General features: G+C 51.0%; 1 protein-coding gene across 1 annotated transcript in view; it reads left to right on the top strand.

The window, feature by feature from the left end:
• LOC111153129 (integrin subunit alpha 11) overlaps positions 1 to 17,150 on the top strand; it is a 108,354-nt gene that overhangs the window by 41,854 nt on the left and 49,350 nt on the right. The window contains exons 3-5 of the mRNA XM_022511924.1: positions 7,381 to 7,538; positions 12,162 to 12,253; positions 14,917 to 15,031. Of these exons, the coding sequence (XP_022367632.1) occupies positions 7,381 to 7,538; positions 12,162 to 12,253; positions 14,917 to 15,031 (365 nt within the window). The remainder of the gene's footprint in view (positions 1 to 7,380; positions 7,539 to 12,161; positions 12,254 to 14,916; positions 15,032 to 17,150) is intronic.

The raw sequence follows: 17,150 nt of genomic DNA, 5'->3' as shown, positions 1-17,150 counted from the left end.
AGAGCTAAAGGGAGTTAAGGCATGGTAGTGAGACAGGAGGGGCAGGTGGTCAGGAAAGGCCCTTTGGGGGAAGTGACCTTGGAGCTGAGCCCTATGTGACAGACCCAGTCGTGCCACATTCAGAGCCACCCTGATCAAAAGGGGGGACGATCAGGCTCTCTGTTCCTCAGAGAGCCTGCTTTCTCCTCTCTCTCTGCCTGCCTCTGCCTACTTGTGATCTCTGTCTGTCGAATAAATAAATAAAAAGTTTTAAAAAAGGGGGGGGTACGAGCAGGTGAGCATCAGGGAGCCAATACAGAGCTTCTGCCGGCAGAGTGAAGAGGGTGGGTTTTACTGGAATGGATTTGGGGCTTTGAGCCCAGCCAGGGTTGCAGGTTACCCTGTGTATTATGATTACATGGGTCAACATCCCCTGGAGGGTTTATTAATACACAGATGCTGGCTCCCCCTTTTAGTTTCGATTCTGTGAGTTTGGGTGGGTGGGGCCTGGGGGGGGGCAAGATGTTGCATTTCTAACCAGCACCCAGGGGAGGCTGATGCTGCTGGTCTGGGTACCACTGTGAGAACCACCACGGTGTTGTCATGACCTGTTAACCTACCCGTGTCACTGGGTGAGCTCCTCTGGAGAGCTCCCAAAGGCAGGATGACCTCATGTGCATTGTTGTGTCCCCAGCGCTTGGCGCATTAGCAGGAGCTCAATAAACGCTCACGATTCATTGAATGAATGAGGGTGTGGATCACTGGCAGCATCAGATTCATGTAAAATATAACAAGCACTATGTAGCAGTATTGGGGTTCCCCAGAGAAACAGAACCCATAGGGTGTGTGTGTTTGTGTGTGTGTGTGTACATACACATATCTATAAAGAGGTTATAAGGAGTTGGTTCACATGACTATGGAGGCTGGCGAGTCCCGAGATCTGCAAGGTACATCAGCAAGCTAGAGGCTCCAAGGAGATGATGGGGTAGTTACAGGGTGAAGGCCAGCCGGCTGGAGACCTAGGAGAGCTGAAGTTTCCATTTGAGACTGAAAAGAAGAAAAAGCAATGTCCCAGTTCCAAGGCAGTCCGTTAGGAAGGATTCTCTGTTACTGGCGCTAGGGTCAGCCCTCTTGTTGTCTTCAGGCCTTCAACTGTTTGAACGAAGCCCACCCACATGAAGGAGGACAATCTGCTTTACTCAGTCTTTAGATTTGAATGTTCATCTCATCCCAGAACACACTCACAGATATACCCAGAATAATGTCTGACCAAAGATCTGGACTCCCCATAGCCCCGTCAAGTTGGCACATAATAAAATTAATCATCACAGTACATGTGTGTGTTTCAAATACACACAAAGGAGTCCCACCTCTGATGGGGGTTGCACAGGAGCAGGGGGAGTTAGGGATATGCTGGCAAACATACAGAGGGGTCTTCATCTTCCTGGCCCCCAGGGGTTCAGATCTTGTCAGCTCTTTGAGCCACAAGCCCCTCCGACCAAACCAGGAAGACCAGCAGGTGTCCGGTGGGCTCTCCCTCCACACCCCACCCTCAGCACGGGGTTTGCTGCGCTCAGCACTTTCCCAGCCCCATCTTGAACACATTAGCCACCCTATTCATGTTGGCTGCAAGAGATTACATTTTCCATGGAGAGAGAGGGAGAGGAAAAACCTCACTGAAGGAATAGTCTCTCCTTTGTTCCCCTGAACTCTCTGCTCCTTAAGTGGACCCCCACTCCCTGATGCCCCTATCTGATTTCAAGGAAGGAAAATGGAGCCAAGAAAGAAATGGAACAAAGGGGCTGGGTGGGTTTGAGTGGAGGAGGGGTGCTGGGAGAGAGGAACAGGTGAGGGAGGGAATGGGGTGATTGGGAGAGAAGGGGACACAGGGCCCCTAGGGGACTGGCTCATTTGGCTCCAGGGTGGGCAGCCCCTCTCCATGCTGGGCCTTCTGAACTCCATGCTGGCCACTCTTTCACAATGGTAGAAAGAGCACTGGACTTGGAGTCTCAGTGTCTCCCCACAGGCTTGTCACCTCACCTTCTGAGCCTCAGATACAAACTGTTCTTACCGTCTCAGAGCTGTTCTGGTGATCAAAATCAAGTGTAATTCAACGACACCAAAAGGGATTCATTAAATGAAAAAAATAGTCAGTGATAGTCAGATGTCCTAGGATGCGAGGGCCAGGTCTTGCAGAGAGAGGCAAAGAGGCTGCCCGGGGAGAAGATGAAACCTACATCCTGCCTTTTTCCTCAGCCGTCTGTTCTGATCTCGGGGCTCAGCACCTCCTCCAAGGGCATGCCCATGGCAGTTTCGGAAGTTTCCTCTTTCTTTTCCCAAGCCTCTGATGGCCTTTTTGTGCCCATGGTTTCTGCTGACTCCATCTGTTGGGGAGCTAAGCTGTTCACATCTACCTCCCCAGACCCAGCCAGTAAAAGGCTGAGCTGCACCTAGAGCCCCAGCCCTTGTCCCCATGCTTTCCATCCTCCATGCTTTGGGGGACCATTGCCCTGGGAACCAGGATGCCATATACCAGTCCAGCTCTGCCACTGTCTGCTCTGAGACCTCAGATACAGAACTTCCCTGATCTGGCTTCTGATGACTCACTGTTAGGTCGTGAGGCTGACCCAAGGAACCTCTTGGTTTCCTCTCGGGTCTGATGGCCTGCCAGGCCAGTTACCAGGTAACCAGAAATACCTGGAGTGTGGGTCTCCCTATCTAAGTAGCTGTTGTAAGTGTGATGCACATAGAACAAAAGAATTTCTGTTCCAACAAGAGTGGGTCAGGGGACGGTTTTATGCATTCAGCTAAACCACCAGAGAAATAATATACATGGTGTCTGTGAATCCACCCACCAACCATGACAAAGTAAGGATATGCCCCAGATGGAGCATGAACTGAGGGGTAGGAATCTGCTCCTCTCTCACTGGTCTTGGATGTCAGGTTCCTCTTATAGCATGGTAATATATGGAATTTCTAAGGGTAATTTTAACTATGTGGGTTTTTTGGCCTTACACACTGTAGTTAGATGTCTGTGGTTACAAATATCTGCAAACTCAACCCAAACAGGATTATATGGTAAAAAGTAGTTATTGCTTATATATCTGAAAAGTCCAGCAGCAAATCTAACTTCAGATAGAGTTTGATCCAGGGGCTTACAGTATCATCAGGACTTCAGCCCCTTCTCTTAATGATTCTCTCAGCCCTCCTCCTTTCCATGCATCAGCTCACAACTCTCATTGCCACAGGGTGGCTGCTGGCAGTTCCATGGCTTACATCTACATATGGCATCTGGAGAAAAGGAACTACTTTGGTCCCTGAGTCCCAAGCAGAAGTCCTGAGATTCACTCTCATAAGGATGACCCTGACTTAATCACTGCAGCAGGGGATAAACTTGGCCTCGCCTGAGGTATGTGCTCAGTCCTTAGAACTGGGAATGGAGCTAGATTCCCTGGATCCCCGAGCAAAAATGAGGACTGTGGGAAGAGAGACATGGGAACCAAGGAAGCAAGCAACACTGACTAAATGGAAGGTGGGTCACTCCTTTGCACAGAAAATACTCCATTTCTCAGTAACACTTTTTCTGGGCACTGAACTTGGGGCTCCTCTTAGGTCAGAGGCAAAGCTGAAAGCTCCTGAAACTGCTACTGCAGCTCTGGACCATCAGCCAGAATGTCAGATCAGCCGATAGGTACCTCTTTACTGAGGGCCTTCCGGGCCACCACCCAGTGCTAGTCCTGGCAGCAAGGCCAGACGAGGACATGTCAGCCCTCAAGGAATTATGACACTGAAATCCCTCCTGCAGCAGGCAGCAGGGATTACATACTAGTTCATGTGAGAAAGCCTGGGGGTAATCAGGGAGGGCTTCCTGGAGTAGGTGGGAATTTTGCCGAACTCAAATGAAAATTTTGCTGGAACGGTGGTGTCCGGGGTGGGATGTGCACACCACCGGGCATGGGCAGGACAGTATACTTGGGGCACAGAAATAAAATAATTCAAGTTCTGTTTAAATTTATATTTTATCTGAAAAAAAAAACATTACTGATCTTTAAGATACAGACTAATAGTTTCACACAGGTGTAATTGACATGTAAATTTATACACACTGGAGGTACATGTTACCTTTTTTTCTGATAGGAACATGCATTTGAAAAGGTTCAAAGATTGAAATTGCCTTGAAGGATGGAGCCAAGGATAAGGGGAGGTCAGGATGAGCTCCCAAGGGGCCCTGTTGGAGAGGGTGTGAGTTACAGAGCCAGGGCCCCGTCTTAGCCTGTGACCTGCTGGGAGCCAAGGAGCCCCACCCCCAGCGGAGCCACCACACCTGCCTTCCTCAGGTGGCCCTCTTTCTGGGGAGCTCCTCCCTTGGCAAGGCCCTGCTTCTCTAGAGGACAGCCACCAGGGAGGTGTCCGCCAGGGCTGGGGCCGAAGCCTGCCTCCAGTTCTCCCATCTGCAGCAGCCCAGCTCCCAGAAGAATGCTGGGAGCCCACAGCCAGTGAGTCACAGCACACTGCGTATGGAAAGGGCCCGATGCTCACCATGACCTTTGGGGTTTGTCTTCCCATCTGGTGCCCACACCACAGGGATTGGTGTCCTGTCCCCAGAGACACAGCAGGCCTGAGGCTGCAGATGGCTATATAAGGGGACGGCCAGGGCTGCCAGACCCCAGGAGCCATTTGGCTGGTCTCAGTGGTGACGCAAACATTTTCCCTGGGCTTGGGCAGTTACCCCCTCACAGTGAGATTGAATCATATCCTCAAAACCTCAAGCCTGACAGGCACACGTAACGCCAAGCCTCGAGAGTGGTAAAGAAGGCTGACCCAGGCCCTCACTGCATGGCAAAGAAATATTTGGGACAACACAGACAAAGCTGTCCCAGGAGAATTGGTCCCAGCTCTGCCATAGACAAACTGGGGGGTCTGGGTTAGCCTCCCTCCTGGGGGTCTCATCTTCTGCATCTGTAATATGGGGACAATATGCCCTGTCCCGTCACCTCTTGAGATGCCAGTGTCCCACCAGGGAAATGAGGTCTGGAGAATGGACATGGGATGTAGGGGCTGGCCCATGACCTTAGTCTTTCTGCATAGGTTACTTCAATGTAGCACCTCTGTTTCTTGAGGACTTTTGACATCTGTGACTTCGCACAGAGATAGTATGGGGGTTGTTAACCCCATTTCACAGCCAAGAAAACCATGGTCTGGAAAGTTCAATGACCTTCAAGACCACACAGCAAGCTAGAGTCCAGATGAGCCCCTACAATCTCAACCCAAAGGCCTCTCCCTGTACTGGGAGCTTTACACAATAGGCCCCCAACAGAGGCCTCAAAGTTCCAATCCATAAAATGGGCAGAGTTGTGAGGATCTGCCTTGTCAGGATGCTGGGGTGTTTTCTAGAAGACACATGGAGATAGCTTGTCTAGCAGATGGCCCTGGGTTTTCTGATGTAGAGCGTGCTGAGCCTAGTTCTCCCAGAGGCGCCCTCCGAGGTATTCCTCAAAGGCACTCTTTCCAGCAAGCACTCACTATCAGGTGGTGGGGCCCTGGAGGGAAGTCTGAGTCACATATCAGGTTGACCTTGAAAACTGGAGCAGACAAAAAAGCAAACCCGGAGCCCAGGCCTCACTTACTGATAGATAGCTCCCTCCCTCCTGCTTTCCCTTCTCTGTTTCTCTCTGTTTCTCTCTCCCTTCGGTCATCCTTCCCTCCCTCTCTCCATCCTTCGTTTCCTCCGTCCCTCCTTCTTTCATCCCTCCGTCCCTGGATCTCTCTCTCCCTCCCTCACTCACTCTCTACCTCTCTTCTTCCTTTCTTCCCTCCCTCTCTCTTTGTCTCTCTGTGTATCTCTGTCTCTCCCTCTCTCTCCCCAACCCCCTTGCTAGAAAGAATGCAACAGCCTTGACCACACAATCACTCACAGAATTAAGTAGCCAAAAATCATGTCGTCTAGACAAACAGATTTTATGGGTCCAATTAATTCCTGCTGGTCAAAAATAGGCAGGCTTAATTAGCGGATATATTTAGAATCTGTCATTATCTGGTTCCCAGGGGAGAAAGCTCAGCTCTTATTTCATAAACTCTAATTTCAAACAGAGCTCTGTTAACCTTCTCCTTCAGACCTATTGTGCTTCCCTGACAGCAGTGAGAAGTGGACCAGAGTTGGGTCCGGGGGAATTTGACCACAAGAAGCCACTGAGTCCCGGGTAGCCTGAACCTCCAAGTCTGTCCCCTCTCAGCCATCAGAAGTCAGAAGACACAATGGCTTCTTTGGGCAGTGTCACCAGGGATGGGGAGCTGCGGGGAAAGCAGGCATCCAGAGTGGTCTTTATGTCCCACTGTCTCCCCTGTCCCTGCGCCCCAAGCTCCACTGTTGTCTGCTGCCTGTGCCTTAGGGCCTGGGAGGCCTCTAGGGCACTGTGAGCTCTGGCACCTTCTGTCCCTGCCAGGCCTTCATTCTTGAGTCAGGCCTGAGCAGAGGAGGTGGTCGCTGGCTGAGAGCAGCACTGGAGGCCCAGAGGGTTCCAGGCATCTAAAATCAAAGTGTAGGCCAGGCTGTGTTCCCCTGCAGGATCTAGGAGAGACTCTTTCCTTGCCTCTCGTAACTTCCATTTGGCTCAACATTCCTTGTTTTGTGGCTGCGTCCCTCCTAGCTCTGCTTCCATCTGTACACGGTCTTCATCTCTCTCTGGGTTTCTTCTGTGTTTAGCCTACGAGGACACCCAGTCATTGGACTTAGGGCCACCTGTGTTATCTAGAATAACTTCATTTCAAGATCCCTTATTATAACTGCTAAGACCCTCTTTCCAAGTAAGGTCACAAAGGCATAGGCTCAAGGCAGAAGCCCAAGCTGAGGGCCTTGCCCACCTTGTGCAAAGATTTAGTCATTCACTCATGGCTCTGGAGGCAGCCATGAGTGACCACTAGGCACCATGCCCCAGTCCTTGGGTCCCCAGCGGAAAGACTGTCACGTATGGTGAGGAATGAGGCCCTCCACAAGTTGTAACACTTGGCCAAGACTCTGGCTCCAAAACCATCATTCCTCTGCCTGAATGACCACCATTACCACCGTCCCTTTATTTGACAAACTCATAAACATCCATTAAGACCCAGCCCAAGCACACCTCCTCCATGATGTCTGCCCTGCTCTCTTCTCCCAGGGACTAACTTCCATCTCGTTTGCAGCAGGGCCCATATAGTCTTCATCTCTGTATCTCTAGATCCTGGTAAGGGCCTGGAGTAGGTCACAGGCCCCATGACTTCATACCGAATGCCCGGCATCCCTCTCCCTGGGAAACAAATGTCTGAGCTGGAAGGTCTGCACACAGCTGCCCCTCAGGATTTCCTCCTGCCTTCCTTACCCCATCTTCCCCTCAGTATCACCCTCCCTGTTCCATCCTCTGCCAGGAAGAAGCCAAGAAGCCCCTCCTCCAACATCTTTACATGTCTTCTTTTCCTTCCCAGGCTGGTCGTGGGCGCTCCATTGGAAACCAATGGCCACCAGAAGACAGGAGATGTGTACAAGTGTCCAGTGACCCACGGGAACTGCACCAAGCTCAACCTGGGTAACGTGAGCCTCTGGTCTCCCCACAGTGAGGCCAACCGCCATCTAGGGCAGGACGTGCTTTAAAGTGCATCTATGCCCACAGTCATGCTGGCTTCTCCCAGCCACCCTGGGGTCGCTGCCCCCATTTGACAGATGAGCAAGCCGAGGCCAGAGAGAGGAAGCCGCTTTCCCAGAGTCACACCAGCTTGTCTGGGGCCAGCCAGGATTCAAACCTCGGCCTCTGTTGCTCTTTCCAATTCCTCCACTGCCTGTGAATGTGAGGCTTTCTCTCCCAGCAGGAAAAAAATTCCCTGTCTTCTTTCCAGTTTTGAAGTAATAACAATGGCTAATATTCGTATATCTTTTATAATGTTAGCCATGTGCCAGGCACTAGTTTAAGCATTTTTAGAGATTTTGACTCATTTAATCCCCTCCACGACCATTCAAGATTTGAGATAACAAAGGAGGGAATGGCAGCAGGGGGAGGTGAGGGGACCTGTCGAGAGTCACTAGCTAAGCAGTAGTGAGGCCGGGGTTCCAATCCAGGCAGCCCACTGCCACCCTGCAGTCAGTGAGCAGTACGGCCTTTCTGGAAATAAAGGCCCTGTCCTCACCCAAGAACCCCGCAGAATCTGTGGGTGCAAGTGTGTGTGTGCACATACCTGGGCATCTGTGAAAACACACACGCTAACCGTCTGACACACTTCCACCTTGTGCTAAACACCCAACCGTGGACGGGCCATCACTGCACTTTCCGAAGGGAGCGAAATCTCCATTTGGGCTGGGATGCTGCTGTCTCAGCCTTGCCCCGGAGCCAGGACCCTTGGCCTCCCTGCCTTCTAGGAAGGCCACCTCTGCCCTCCAGCAGCCGCGTGGTGGGGCTCCCTGGAGAGATGAAGCTGGCGAGGCCTGGTTGGGGAGGCAGCAGAGCTTCAAGAGATAAGCAGATGAACGGAAAGGTCGGCATCAAAAAGAAAGCCCAAGAACCCAGATCCCCAGGGCGACCAGCTGTCCCATCACATGGACACTCCCGCTGTCCACATCTGCGTCAGCACTGTGGGTGGGAAGTTCAAATCCCAGCACAGCCGGGGCCCGGACTTCAGTAAGGAAACAGTCTAGGGGGAGGCGGGAGCCTCATTGGTGGCTCACAGAACCCAGTCATCACCACCCTGAAGGCACAGGCTTCTGGAACAAGTCAAGCTGGGTGTCTTCTTCTAGCTGGACAGTTTCTTTGCTGTGTGTCCATAGGGAGCTCACATCCTCTCTCTGAGCCTCTGTTCACTCATGTGTGAAGTGAGGAGGGTAGACTCGAAGGCCCTAGGATCCATTCCAGGTCTAATAGGTCCCCAAACTTAACTAAGAGCCTAGTATGTGCCAAGCACTGTCCTAGTTCTGGGGGATACAGCAGGGCACAAGAAGCCAAGGGCTCTGCTGGGAGAGGACAGTAAGCAAGCAGATAAACTAGAAAGCAGGTAGAGATAGACAGGCATAATGCTATAGGTGAGGGTAAATGTTGTGTGATCAACCCCAGTGCTATGAGAAGAGAGACTGGGTGGGGAGGAAGTGGGGAGCGGATTGTACTTTAGCAAGGTGGTCAGGGGAGGCCTCTTTAAGTAGGTAACATTCAAGCAAAAGTCTGATGGCAAGGAGTCAGGTGGGGCCAGAGCATGCCAGGCAGTGGGAGAGCACATGCAAAGGCCCTGAGGTGGGAATGAGCTTACTCTGTTGGAGGGCAGAAAGAGGGGCCATGTAGCTGGGTCAGAGGGAGCAAGGAAGGGGGCGACAGGTATAAGCACTGGGCTCAGGACTAAGGCCACTGAGAGAAGCTCCTGATCCAGGTGGGGACATAGACATGTGAACTCATCATTTAATTTCCTCTACTGCTCTGATTTCCAGTGTGGATCCTATTTCCTTCCAAAGGAGGAGGAGCGCCTGCTGGCAGTGAGAGCCATGAAGCCCTCAGACCCTGGAAAACATTCCCGAACTGGGGCGTATGCTGGGAGGTAGTGGGCAGCAAAGTGAGTCAGGGCAGAGGAAAAGAACTTATCAGGAAGCCCTTCATTTGAAGAGTGTTTCTTTCCCTCCCACTGAGGAGAAAGTGTAGGGCAGGAAGACCATCTGTCGGTTTATCCCCACAGTGGAAAACGCAAGGCTGGGAAACCTGACTCCTGGGTTTTCCTATGGCTTTTCCAGGCTGTGAGCCTCACCAAGCCAGGAATGTTCTTTCTTCTCTCTCCAGGGAAGGCTAAATGGGTGGCAGACATTCACAACTCAGTGTGAAAAAGCCTGTCACTGGTGCTGTCTTCCCGACACCTGGATGAAGTCAGGGGTTTAATGAAGGGCAGAGGCTCAGGCAGAGGATGTGATTCTGGAAGGCAGACTCCATGTGAGGAAGCACTTGTGCCCCACGGTCCTCAAACAGACCAACAAAGGGGCACCTGGGTGGCTCAGTGGGTTAAAGCCTCTGCCTTCGGTTCAGGTCGTGATCCCAGGGTTCTGGGATTGAGCCCCGCATCGGGCTCTCTGCTCAGCAGGGAGCCTGCTTCCTCCTCTCTCTCTGCCTGCTTCTCTGCCTACTTGTGATCTCCGTCTGTCAAATAAATAAATAAAATCTTAAAAAAAAAAAAAAACAGACCAACCAAGAAAGATACTAGTTTCTCCTGCTCACAGAGGGGCAGACTGAACCAAAAAGAGGGTAATGATTACCCCAAGTCCACAAGGCCTGTACACAACAGGGTGTGAGCTCGAGTCTCCCCTACCATGCTCATCTACTTCCAGGTCAGCAGTCTAAGGACTTTGGTGACTGAGACCAGGGGGAATTAGATGGTGCATGGTGAGGTGAGGTGAGGTGAGGTGAGGTAAGCTGAGGTGAGGTTAGATGGGTGAGGTGAGCTGAGGTGAAGCGAGGTGAGGTTAGATGGGGTGAGGTGAGGAGAGGTGAAGCGAGGTGAGGTTAGATGGGGTGAGGTGAGGTGAGGTGAAGTGAGCTGTGGTGGAGTGAGGTGGGGTGGGGTGAGGTGAGGAGAGGTGAGGTAAGGTGGGGTGAGGTGAGGTGAGGTGGGGTTGGGTGGGGGCGTGCCCCTGACACAAACGGAGGGCAGAACTCCCCAAGCTGCTGAAGGGTGGAGGTTGCCCAGTCAGGGCTTGCTTAGAGCTTCCTCTCCAGATTTCTCTCTGCCACCCCACTGCCACCACTGCCCAGCCATCAGACAGGACAGCTTGGGAAGGAATGGTGCATAGCCTGGACTGAAGTCCCCACTCTCTCATCCACCAGCAATTGACCTCCTAGAAGAAGTCACTAACCTTCTCTGCATCTCCATTTTCTCATCTGTGAAATGGAAATGTTGACTCCTGGGCCTCCCAAGACCAGGAGGGGGTCCTGGGAGGGCACGTGTGGACAGTACGTTGTAAATGATATAGGCATTATGAAAACACAGGGTTATTACTATTCTTTTCTCTCCGGCTTCTCTGGACAGACAAAACAAAACAATCCCAGTCACTCACAATCTCCAGCCAAGAGGGGCTGGATTTCAAAAGGAGCCTTACTACGAACTGAGGGAACCCAGAAAGAAAAAACAGCCAATGCAGCTGCCCCATCCCCTGCCCACAGCACAGTGAGGTGTCGAAGCTCCAGCCTCTGCTAATGCCCAGCTCCAGGCCCCTCTCGTCAAACTGACAGCCTCCACCAAAGCTAAATGCGAACTGTTCTCAGTGGAGGTCACCCAAGTCCTTGGAAGTCGACAGGGAAGGCATCTGTTCGCCCTTCACAGTATGGGAAGATTGACCTGCTCTCCATTTAATGAAATGCCCAGCTCACTTCCCCCCAAAACTCTACCCCCTGCCACATGCCCACACACATGTGTACACCCCAACACACATCCATTGACACATCAGCACTGGGGAGGTCAAGCTTGTCTCCTTCCCTTCAGCAACCTGGGGCGATGATTTCGTCAGACCCTCACAGAATTTTTTGAGCAATTCTAATGTGCCCCAGCCCAGTCCCAACACTCAGGTGGCTGCTGGTAGTCCGGCTCCTCATCAGCTCTCTTTGCAGCCCACCACAGAATGACATTCTCGCAAGACCTCACACATCTGTAGAGAGCTCTTGCTGCCCCGTGAGAGAATCGGTTATCGCATGTCCATTTATCAAATGAACAGAGAGGTCACGAGGAGGACATGGACTGCTAAGTTTTGATGGCAGACTGGCTTGAAGGAAAATGTGGAGGGCACGCTGCCCAGAGGAAGCCAGCCTAAGTCGGGTGCTCTGGAAGAGGCAGGACGGGACACATGAGGAATGCTAGGGACCGGTCAGATGTCTGGAGGGAAACGCTGGACTGGGCAATGCTCAGCGAGTGCTTACTGTGTGACCTTGAGCAGGTTGCTTGGCCTCTCTGAGACTCAGTTTCTTCATCTCACAGGGAATTGTGAGGAAGTAACAGGACCGTGTCTGGGCAAGACCTTAGGATAGCATGAAGGGCTGCTTGGACATGCAGGCGAACAAGGGCTCCAGAGGGGCAGAGAGAATCAGGGAGGGCTCCTTCTGACCCTGACCCTGGACAGGAACACCTGGGGGCTGACAGCAGCAGCAGGCTCTGGGCAGGGGGGTACAGGGCTCCTGGCTAAGTTTCTCCTTCCACCCCAGGAAGGGTCACTCTATCCAACGTGTCTGAGCGGAAGGACAACATGCGCCTCGGCCTGAGCCTGGCCACCAACCCCAAGGACAACAGCTTCCTGGTAAGAGCCACCCACCCCACCCTCTCTCCACATCCCTGCCCCTCTTACCCACCCCCAAGACCCTCTGCTTGGGGCCAGGAGAGGCAGGGGGTGAGTTACTGTCTCCTTATACACTCGCACTCTGTCCACACGCTCAGGGAACAGCTCTGCCTCTGATTCCTGCCTGTACCATTCTGCCAGCATGCTCTCAGCTTTTGAGAGGGACAGCCCTGGCAAGAGACCATACTGAGCTCTTTGTGTACATACCTTGGGATGTGGGATGGACAGCCCGAAAGGAACAGGAAGCAAGATGGCCAGCAGTGTGAAGGGGGTTCATCCCTCCTTCTGGAGAGCCAAATTTTTGAGGCAGGGGGCCGAATATCTGCTCCAGGTTTGCTCAAAGAACCAGGACACACCACACACCCTAGGAAGTGTCTGGAGGAAAGCCATAAATGAGAGAACACGGATTTATGACAACTGGGGGAAGAGATACAGAACAACGGGCCCCCCAGACTGCACAGGGTTAGATGGGAAGGTTTCCTGGGGGAGGTTTTTGATTTGTTTTTTGAGAAGAGACAACGGGTCTTAGCAGGGAAGAAAGAAGAGAGGGTACCTGTGCTGAAGAGGCAGCGATGTGCTGAGCCCAATGCCGGCCACGGGATTCAGCAGTCAACAGAACACCTGCCCCCTGGAGCTTCTGTTCTGGTGGGGGAAGAGCTGATAAACCAATGAGTAGTGTAAACCTGATGTTGGGGCAGGAAGGCCAGTCGTCAGAGATCTCTGCACCCTGCCCAGGCAAGTGCTCCCCAACTTTGCACACAGTTAGCAAGGGTGGGTGGCCTTGTGGCAGGCACTGCTGCTTTGCCATCATGGGTTGGGCAATGCTGGAGATTCAAAACAGGATCCTGCTGGGACAGATAATTCTAGAAACAGCTACAGAAGAGCATTTCAGAGAAACATTACCCCAGAAAGCCCAATAAAATGACCCACTCGTTTTAAGATGGGAGGGCTTGTGTTGCTCTCTGTTCTTGTCCAACAATATGTTTCTGTAGACAGATGGGACATTCAGGGTGTGGAGCACCAGACACCAGAACAACAAGATGAGTGGGATGCTCAGGGGCTGTGGAGAGCAGAGTGGTTCTGCCAGGGAAAGTTCAGAGGTACCTCGGATGTGGTCAGCCCACAACCCTTCACCATCTCAACCAAGGGCAGACAGGACACTGGGTCTTGTCCACACACAGACCTGTCAGGGGCTTTGTTGCTACTCCTTTTTCCTTCTGAGGCTCCTTATCATGTTCCTACCGAATTGATTTCATCTACTTCACGAGGTGGATGAAGGCCCAAGAAGGAGGGTGTGACATACCCTCTGGGGCTTCTGTGGGTGGGTTAAGTCCCTGGTTTATAAATGGCAACTTTCATTCACTTATTAACCCATCCATTCATCCATTCACTCATCAGTCCATCCCCCAACCAATTGTTTATCTCTCCATTCATCTGTTCATCCATCCATTCACTCATCCTTCCGTCCATCCCTTCCTATACCCATCCATCATCCATTATCCATCATCCATCCATCCATCCAATTTCCGTCATTCATTCACCCACTCATCCATCTATCATCTATCCACCTATCCATCCAGCTACCATCTATCAATCTAGCCATCCTTCCATCCTCCATCCTTCTACCCACCCACTCATCCATCCATCATCTGTCCACCTATCCATCCAGTCTATACCCCCCCATCTATCCATCCGTCATCTATCCATCATCATCTATCTATCCCTCCAGCTAACATCCATCATCCATCCTCCTTTATTCTCCCTTCTACTTCCAGAAAAAATTTACTGCACATCCATCATCCACCCTCCTTTATTCTCCCCTCTACTTCCAGAAAAAATTTTACTGGAGCTTCAATAAAGGACAGAGATAAAACAAAACCCTTAAAGTCTGGCTGAAAAAGAAAGCTGATTAAAGAAAGGAATTAGAAATGGAATAATTATTTTTCCAAACCAAAGGAAATTACAGCACAAAATTTAATCCCGGGTTTCCTGGCAGCAGGACAAAAATGGAGGCATGGGGCCAGGCTTTTTTTTTTTTTTTTAATGACCCTGACCCTGAGGGGACTCATCATTCAGTCTTTAAATGAGAAGCTGACATCAATGTGTTTGGTAGCAAATTTCAGAGAAGGAGCAGAAACATTCTTTTTTCTTTCCCCAGTAAAACGGATGGGCATGTTGTTGGGACCCAGTCCTGGAAGTTTTCCCAGTAAAGACCTTCAGGGGACCTCTTCAGACAGAGAGGCTCTTCTAGTGACCTTGAAGGGTCCACTCCCATGGGTGATGCTGTGTGGTGGGTGGGGTGGGCAGGAAGAGTGAAGGAGAGTCACAACTCTAGATGATGGGATAGAGAATGGGACCCTTGAAAAATACAACAAAGGAGGACTCTACCATTCGTTTTTCACCATTCCATCGGAAACCAAGGGAACTAGAACACATTAGAGCAAGATGGAATTCAGTTAGACTCCAGAAAACTCTCTAAATCCTTGGAGTACCAATCCTCAAATAAAGGATGTCTGTCTGGGGTTATGGAGGTTGAGCTCAGCCAAAGGCTGTTAGGCCTGGACCCTCTGGAGATGCCCCCTGCCCCCCACCCCCTGACTAGGGGTCTTCCCTGTGCTTCACAGGCCTGCAGCCCCCTCTGGTCTCATGAGTGTGGGAGTTCCTACTACACCACAGGAATGTGTTCGAGAGTCAACTCCAACTTCAGGTTCTCCAAGACGGTGGCCCCAGCTCTCCAAAGTAAGTAGCTTCAAATCTGCAGATCCATGCTGCATGGCCGACAGTCAGTTATGGGAGGCTCTGAAATATCCCTGGGTAACGGTCCCCTCTAACTGGTGTTCCTGGATATCAGGAAGCTCTACCCAGCTTGCCCAGAGCCTCATGGAACACAAAACCTCCCACTCACTCCCCATCAGCCAAGAAAATCTGGAGGAATAATGTTCAGACCTTGTCTCCAGCAAGCCCAGACTACTTGGCTCTGAGCCTCACTATTTCCTCTGGGCTGAATACCATCCCCCAAGCAGCTGCTAACCCAGTTTATTGAGGGTGAGGGGATTAGCACCTCTGGCAAGCAGCAGCCTCCTTCCAAACAACGTGGCCCAATCAGAGATGGAAAGACGGTGCTTGGGGGCTGGGGGAGGGTGGGGAGGAAGCATCAGCACAGCAGGGGCTGCAGAGTGGTCCTTTTAAGGGTAAGGAGGAGGTGTTGATTCTGTGCTCACAAAGTGGCCAAAGGAAAGGCAGAGCAGTGGCTGGCAAGTCCGGTCACATGAAGTGTGAATGGGGAACCTCACCCCAGGCCAACAAATGACCATCTACCGGCCCATCAACATGCTGGGAGTTTATCCGACTCAGATCCCAGGGCACCGCCCACCGGAGGCTCTAACTCTAGGTCCGGAACAAGCCCCAGGGTGTGCGTACGCCTGAGTGAGTGAGAATGTGTGTGTGTATGTTCACCAGAGTGTGTGCTCCATCCTGCTTAGGAACCCCAGATCTAACTCAAAGTTCTTCCCAAGACGCTTCAAAAAAAAAAAAAAAAAGGTGAAATCTCAAGAATCAGCAATAAGAAATGCATTCTAATAATAAAGATGGCTTAAAAATCAAAGAAACCTGGTTCCTACCCCTAGATCAGGAATTCCCCCTAAATAAAGAGTTTCTGTCTCTGTCAAGTATGGCCTCCCATACCACACAGTTGGCCACAGGCATTAAGCTAAACCAGACTGGAAAAGGACAAAGCTGTCCGGCTCTGGGAGCCCAGAAGAAATGGGCCATCACGCGCTGCCCACAGTGGCAGATGGAGTGAGAGTGTCCGCATTCAAAGCCGCCACCTTTCATCTCTGGTGAACACTGACTCCAGCCCTTCAGGATGCAGGAGTTACTGGAATGGTTAGCGCTCAGAAGCCTCCTGCCATGTTGCCATAAAGTAGACTTTACCATAGCGTGAAGATTCTCCAGTAGAAATCAGCAGGTACCCAATATTTCGATATGATATAATCTAATATAGTATGTATCTGTCCTATCATATTGGGCCATCAATTTCAAAGTAACTGCAACCACTCACCAATAGAAATAAGTTACTTAGATTTTAAAGGAAGCTTTTTGCATTTGTTATAGTACCAGTGTTTCTTTGTTGATTTTTATTTTATTGATATTTATTTATTTTTATTTTATTTTTATTTTAACTTGGTATTCATATTAAAAAATATAGAGAAACATTTACACTCAGAGCAGAGATAAAAGTACAAACGTTTGACCCGATGATGTCATTGTCACATTAACAAAGTACTTTGCTTAAAAAGTAAATAGAGTAAGTAAGTAAATAGAGGGGCGCCTGGGTGGCTCAGTCGTTAGTCCCCTGCCTTTGGCTCTGGTCGTGATCCCAGGGTCCTGGGATCGAGCCCCTAATTGGGCTCCCTGCTTGGTGGGAAGCCTGCTTCTCCCTCTCCAACTCCCTCTGCTGTGTTCCCTCTCTCACTGTGTTTCTCTCTCTGTCAAATAAATAAATAAAATCTTACTAAATAAATAAATAGGGACGCCTGGGTGGCTCAGTTGGTTAAGCGGCTGCCTTCAGCTCAGGTCATGATCCCAGCATCTTGGCCTCCTTGCTCAGCAGGGAGCCTGCTTCTCCCTCTGCCTCTGCCTGCCACTCTGTCTGCCTATGCTCACTCTCTCTCTCTCTCTGACAAATAAATAAATGAAATCTTTAAAAAAATAAATACAACTTTTAATTTTTTTAAAGATTTTATTGATTTGACAGACAGAGATCACAAGTAGGCACAGAGGCAGGCAGAGAGAGGAGGAAGCAGGCTTCCTGCTGAGCAGAGAGCCCGATTCGGGGCTCAATCCCAGGACACTGGGA

Source organism: Enhydra lutris, unplaced genomic scaffold (genome assembly GCF_002288905.1).
Source record: "Enhydra lutris kenyoni isolate GAN:26980312 unplaced genomic scaffold, ASM228890v2 scaffoldscaffold31, whole genome shotgun sequence".
NCBI classification, from domain to species: domain Eukaryota; kingdom Metazoa; phylum Chordata; class Mammalia; order Carnivora; family Mustelidae; genus Enhydra; species Enhydra lutris.
The sequence above is the reverse complement of the archived record's forward strand: the minus strand, read 5'-3'. Positions and strand labels throughout refer to the sequence as shown.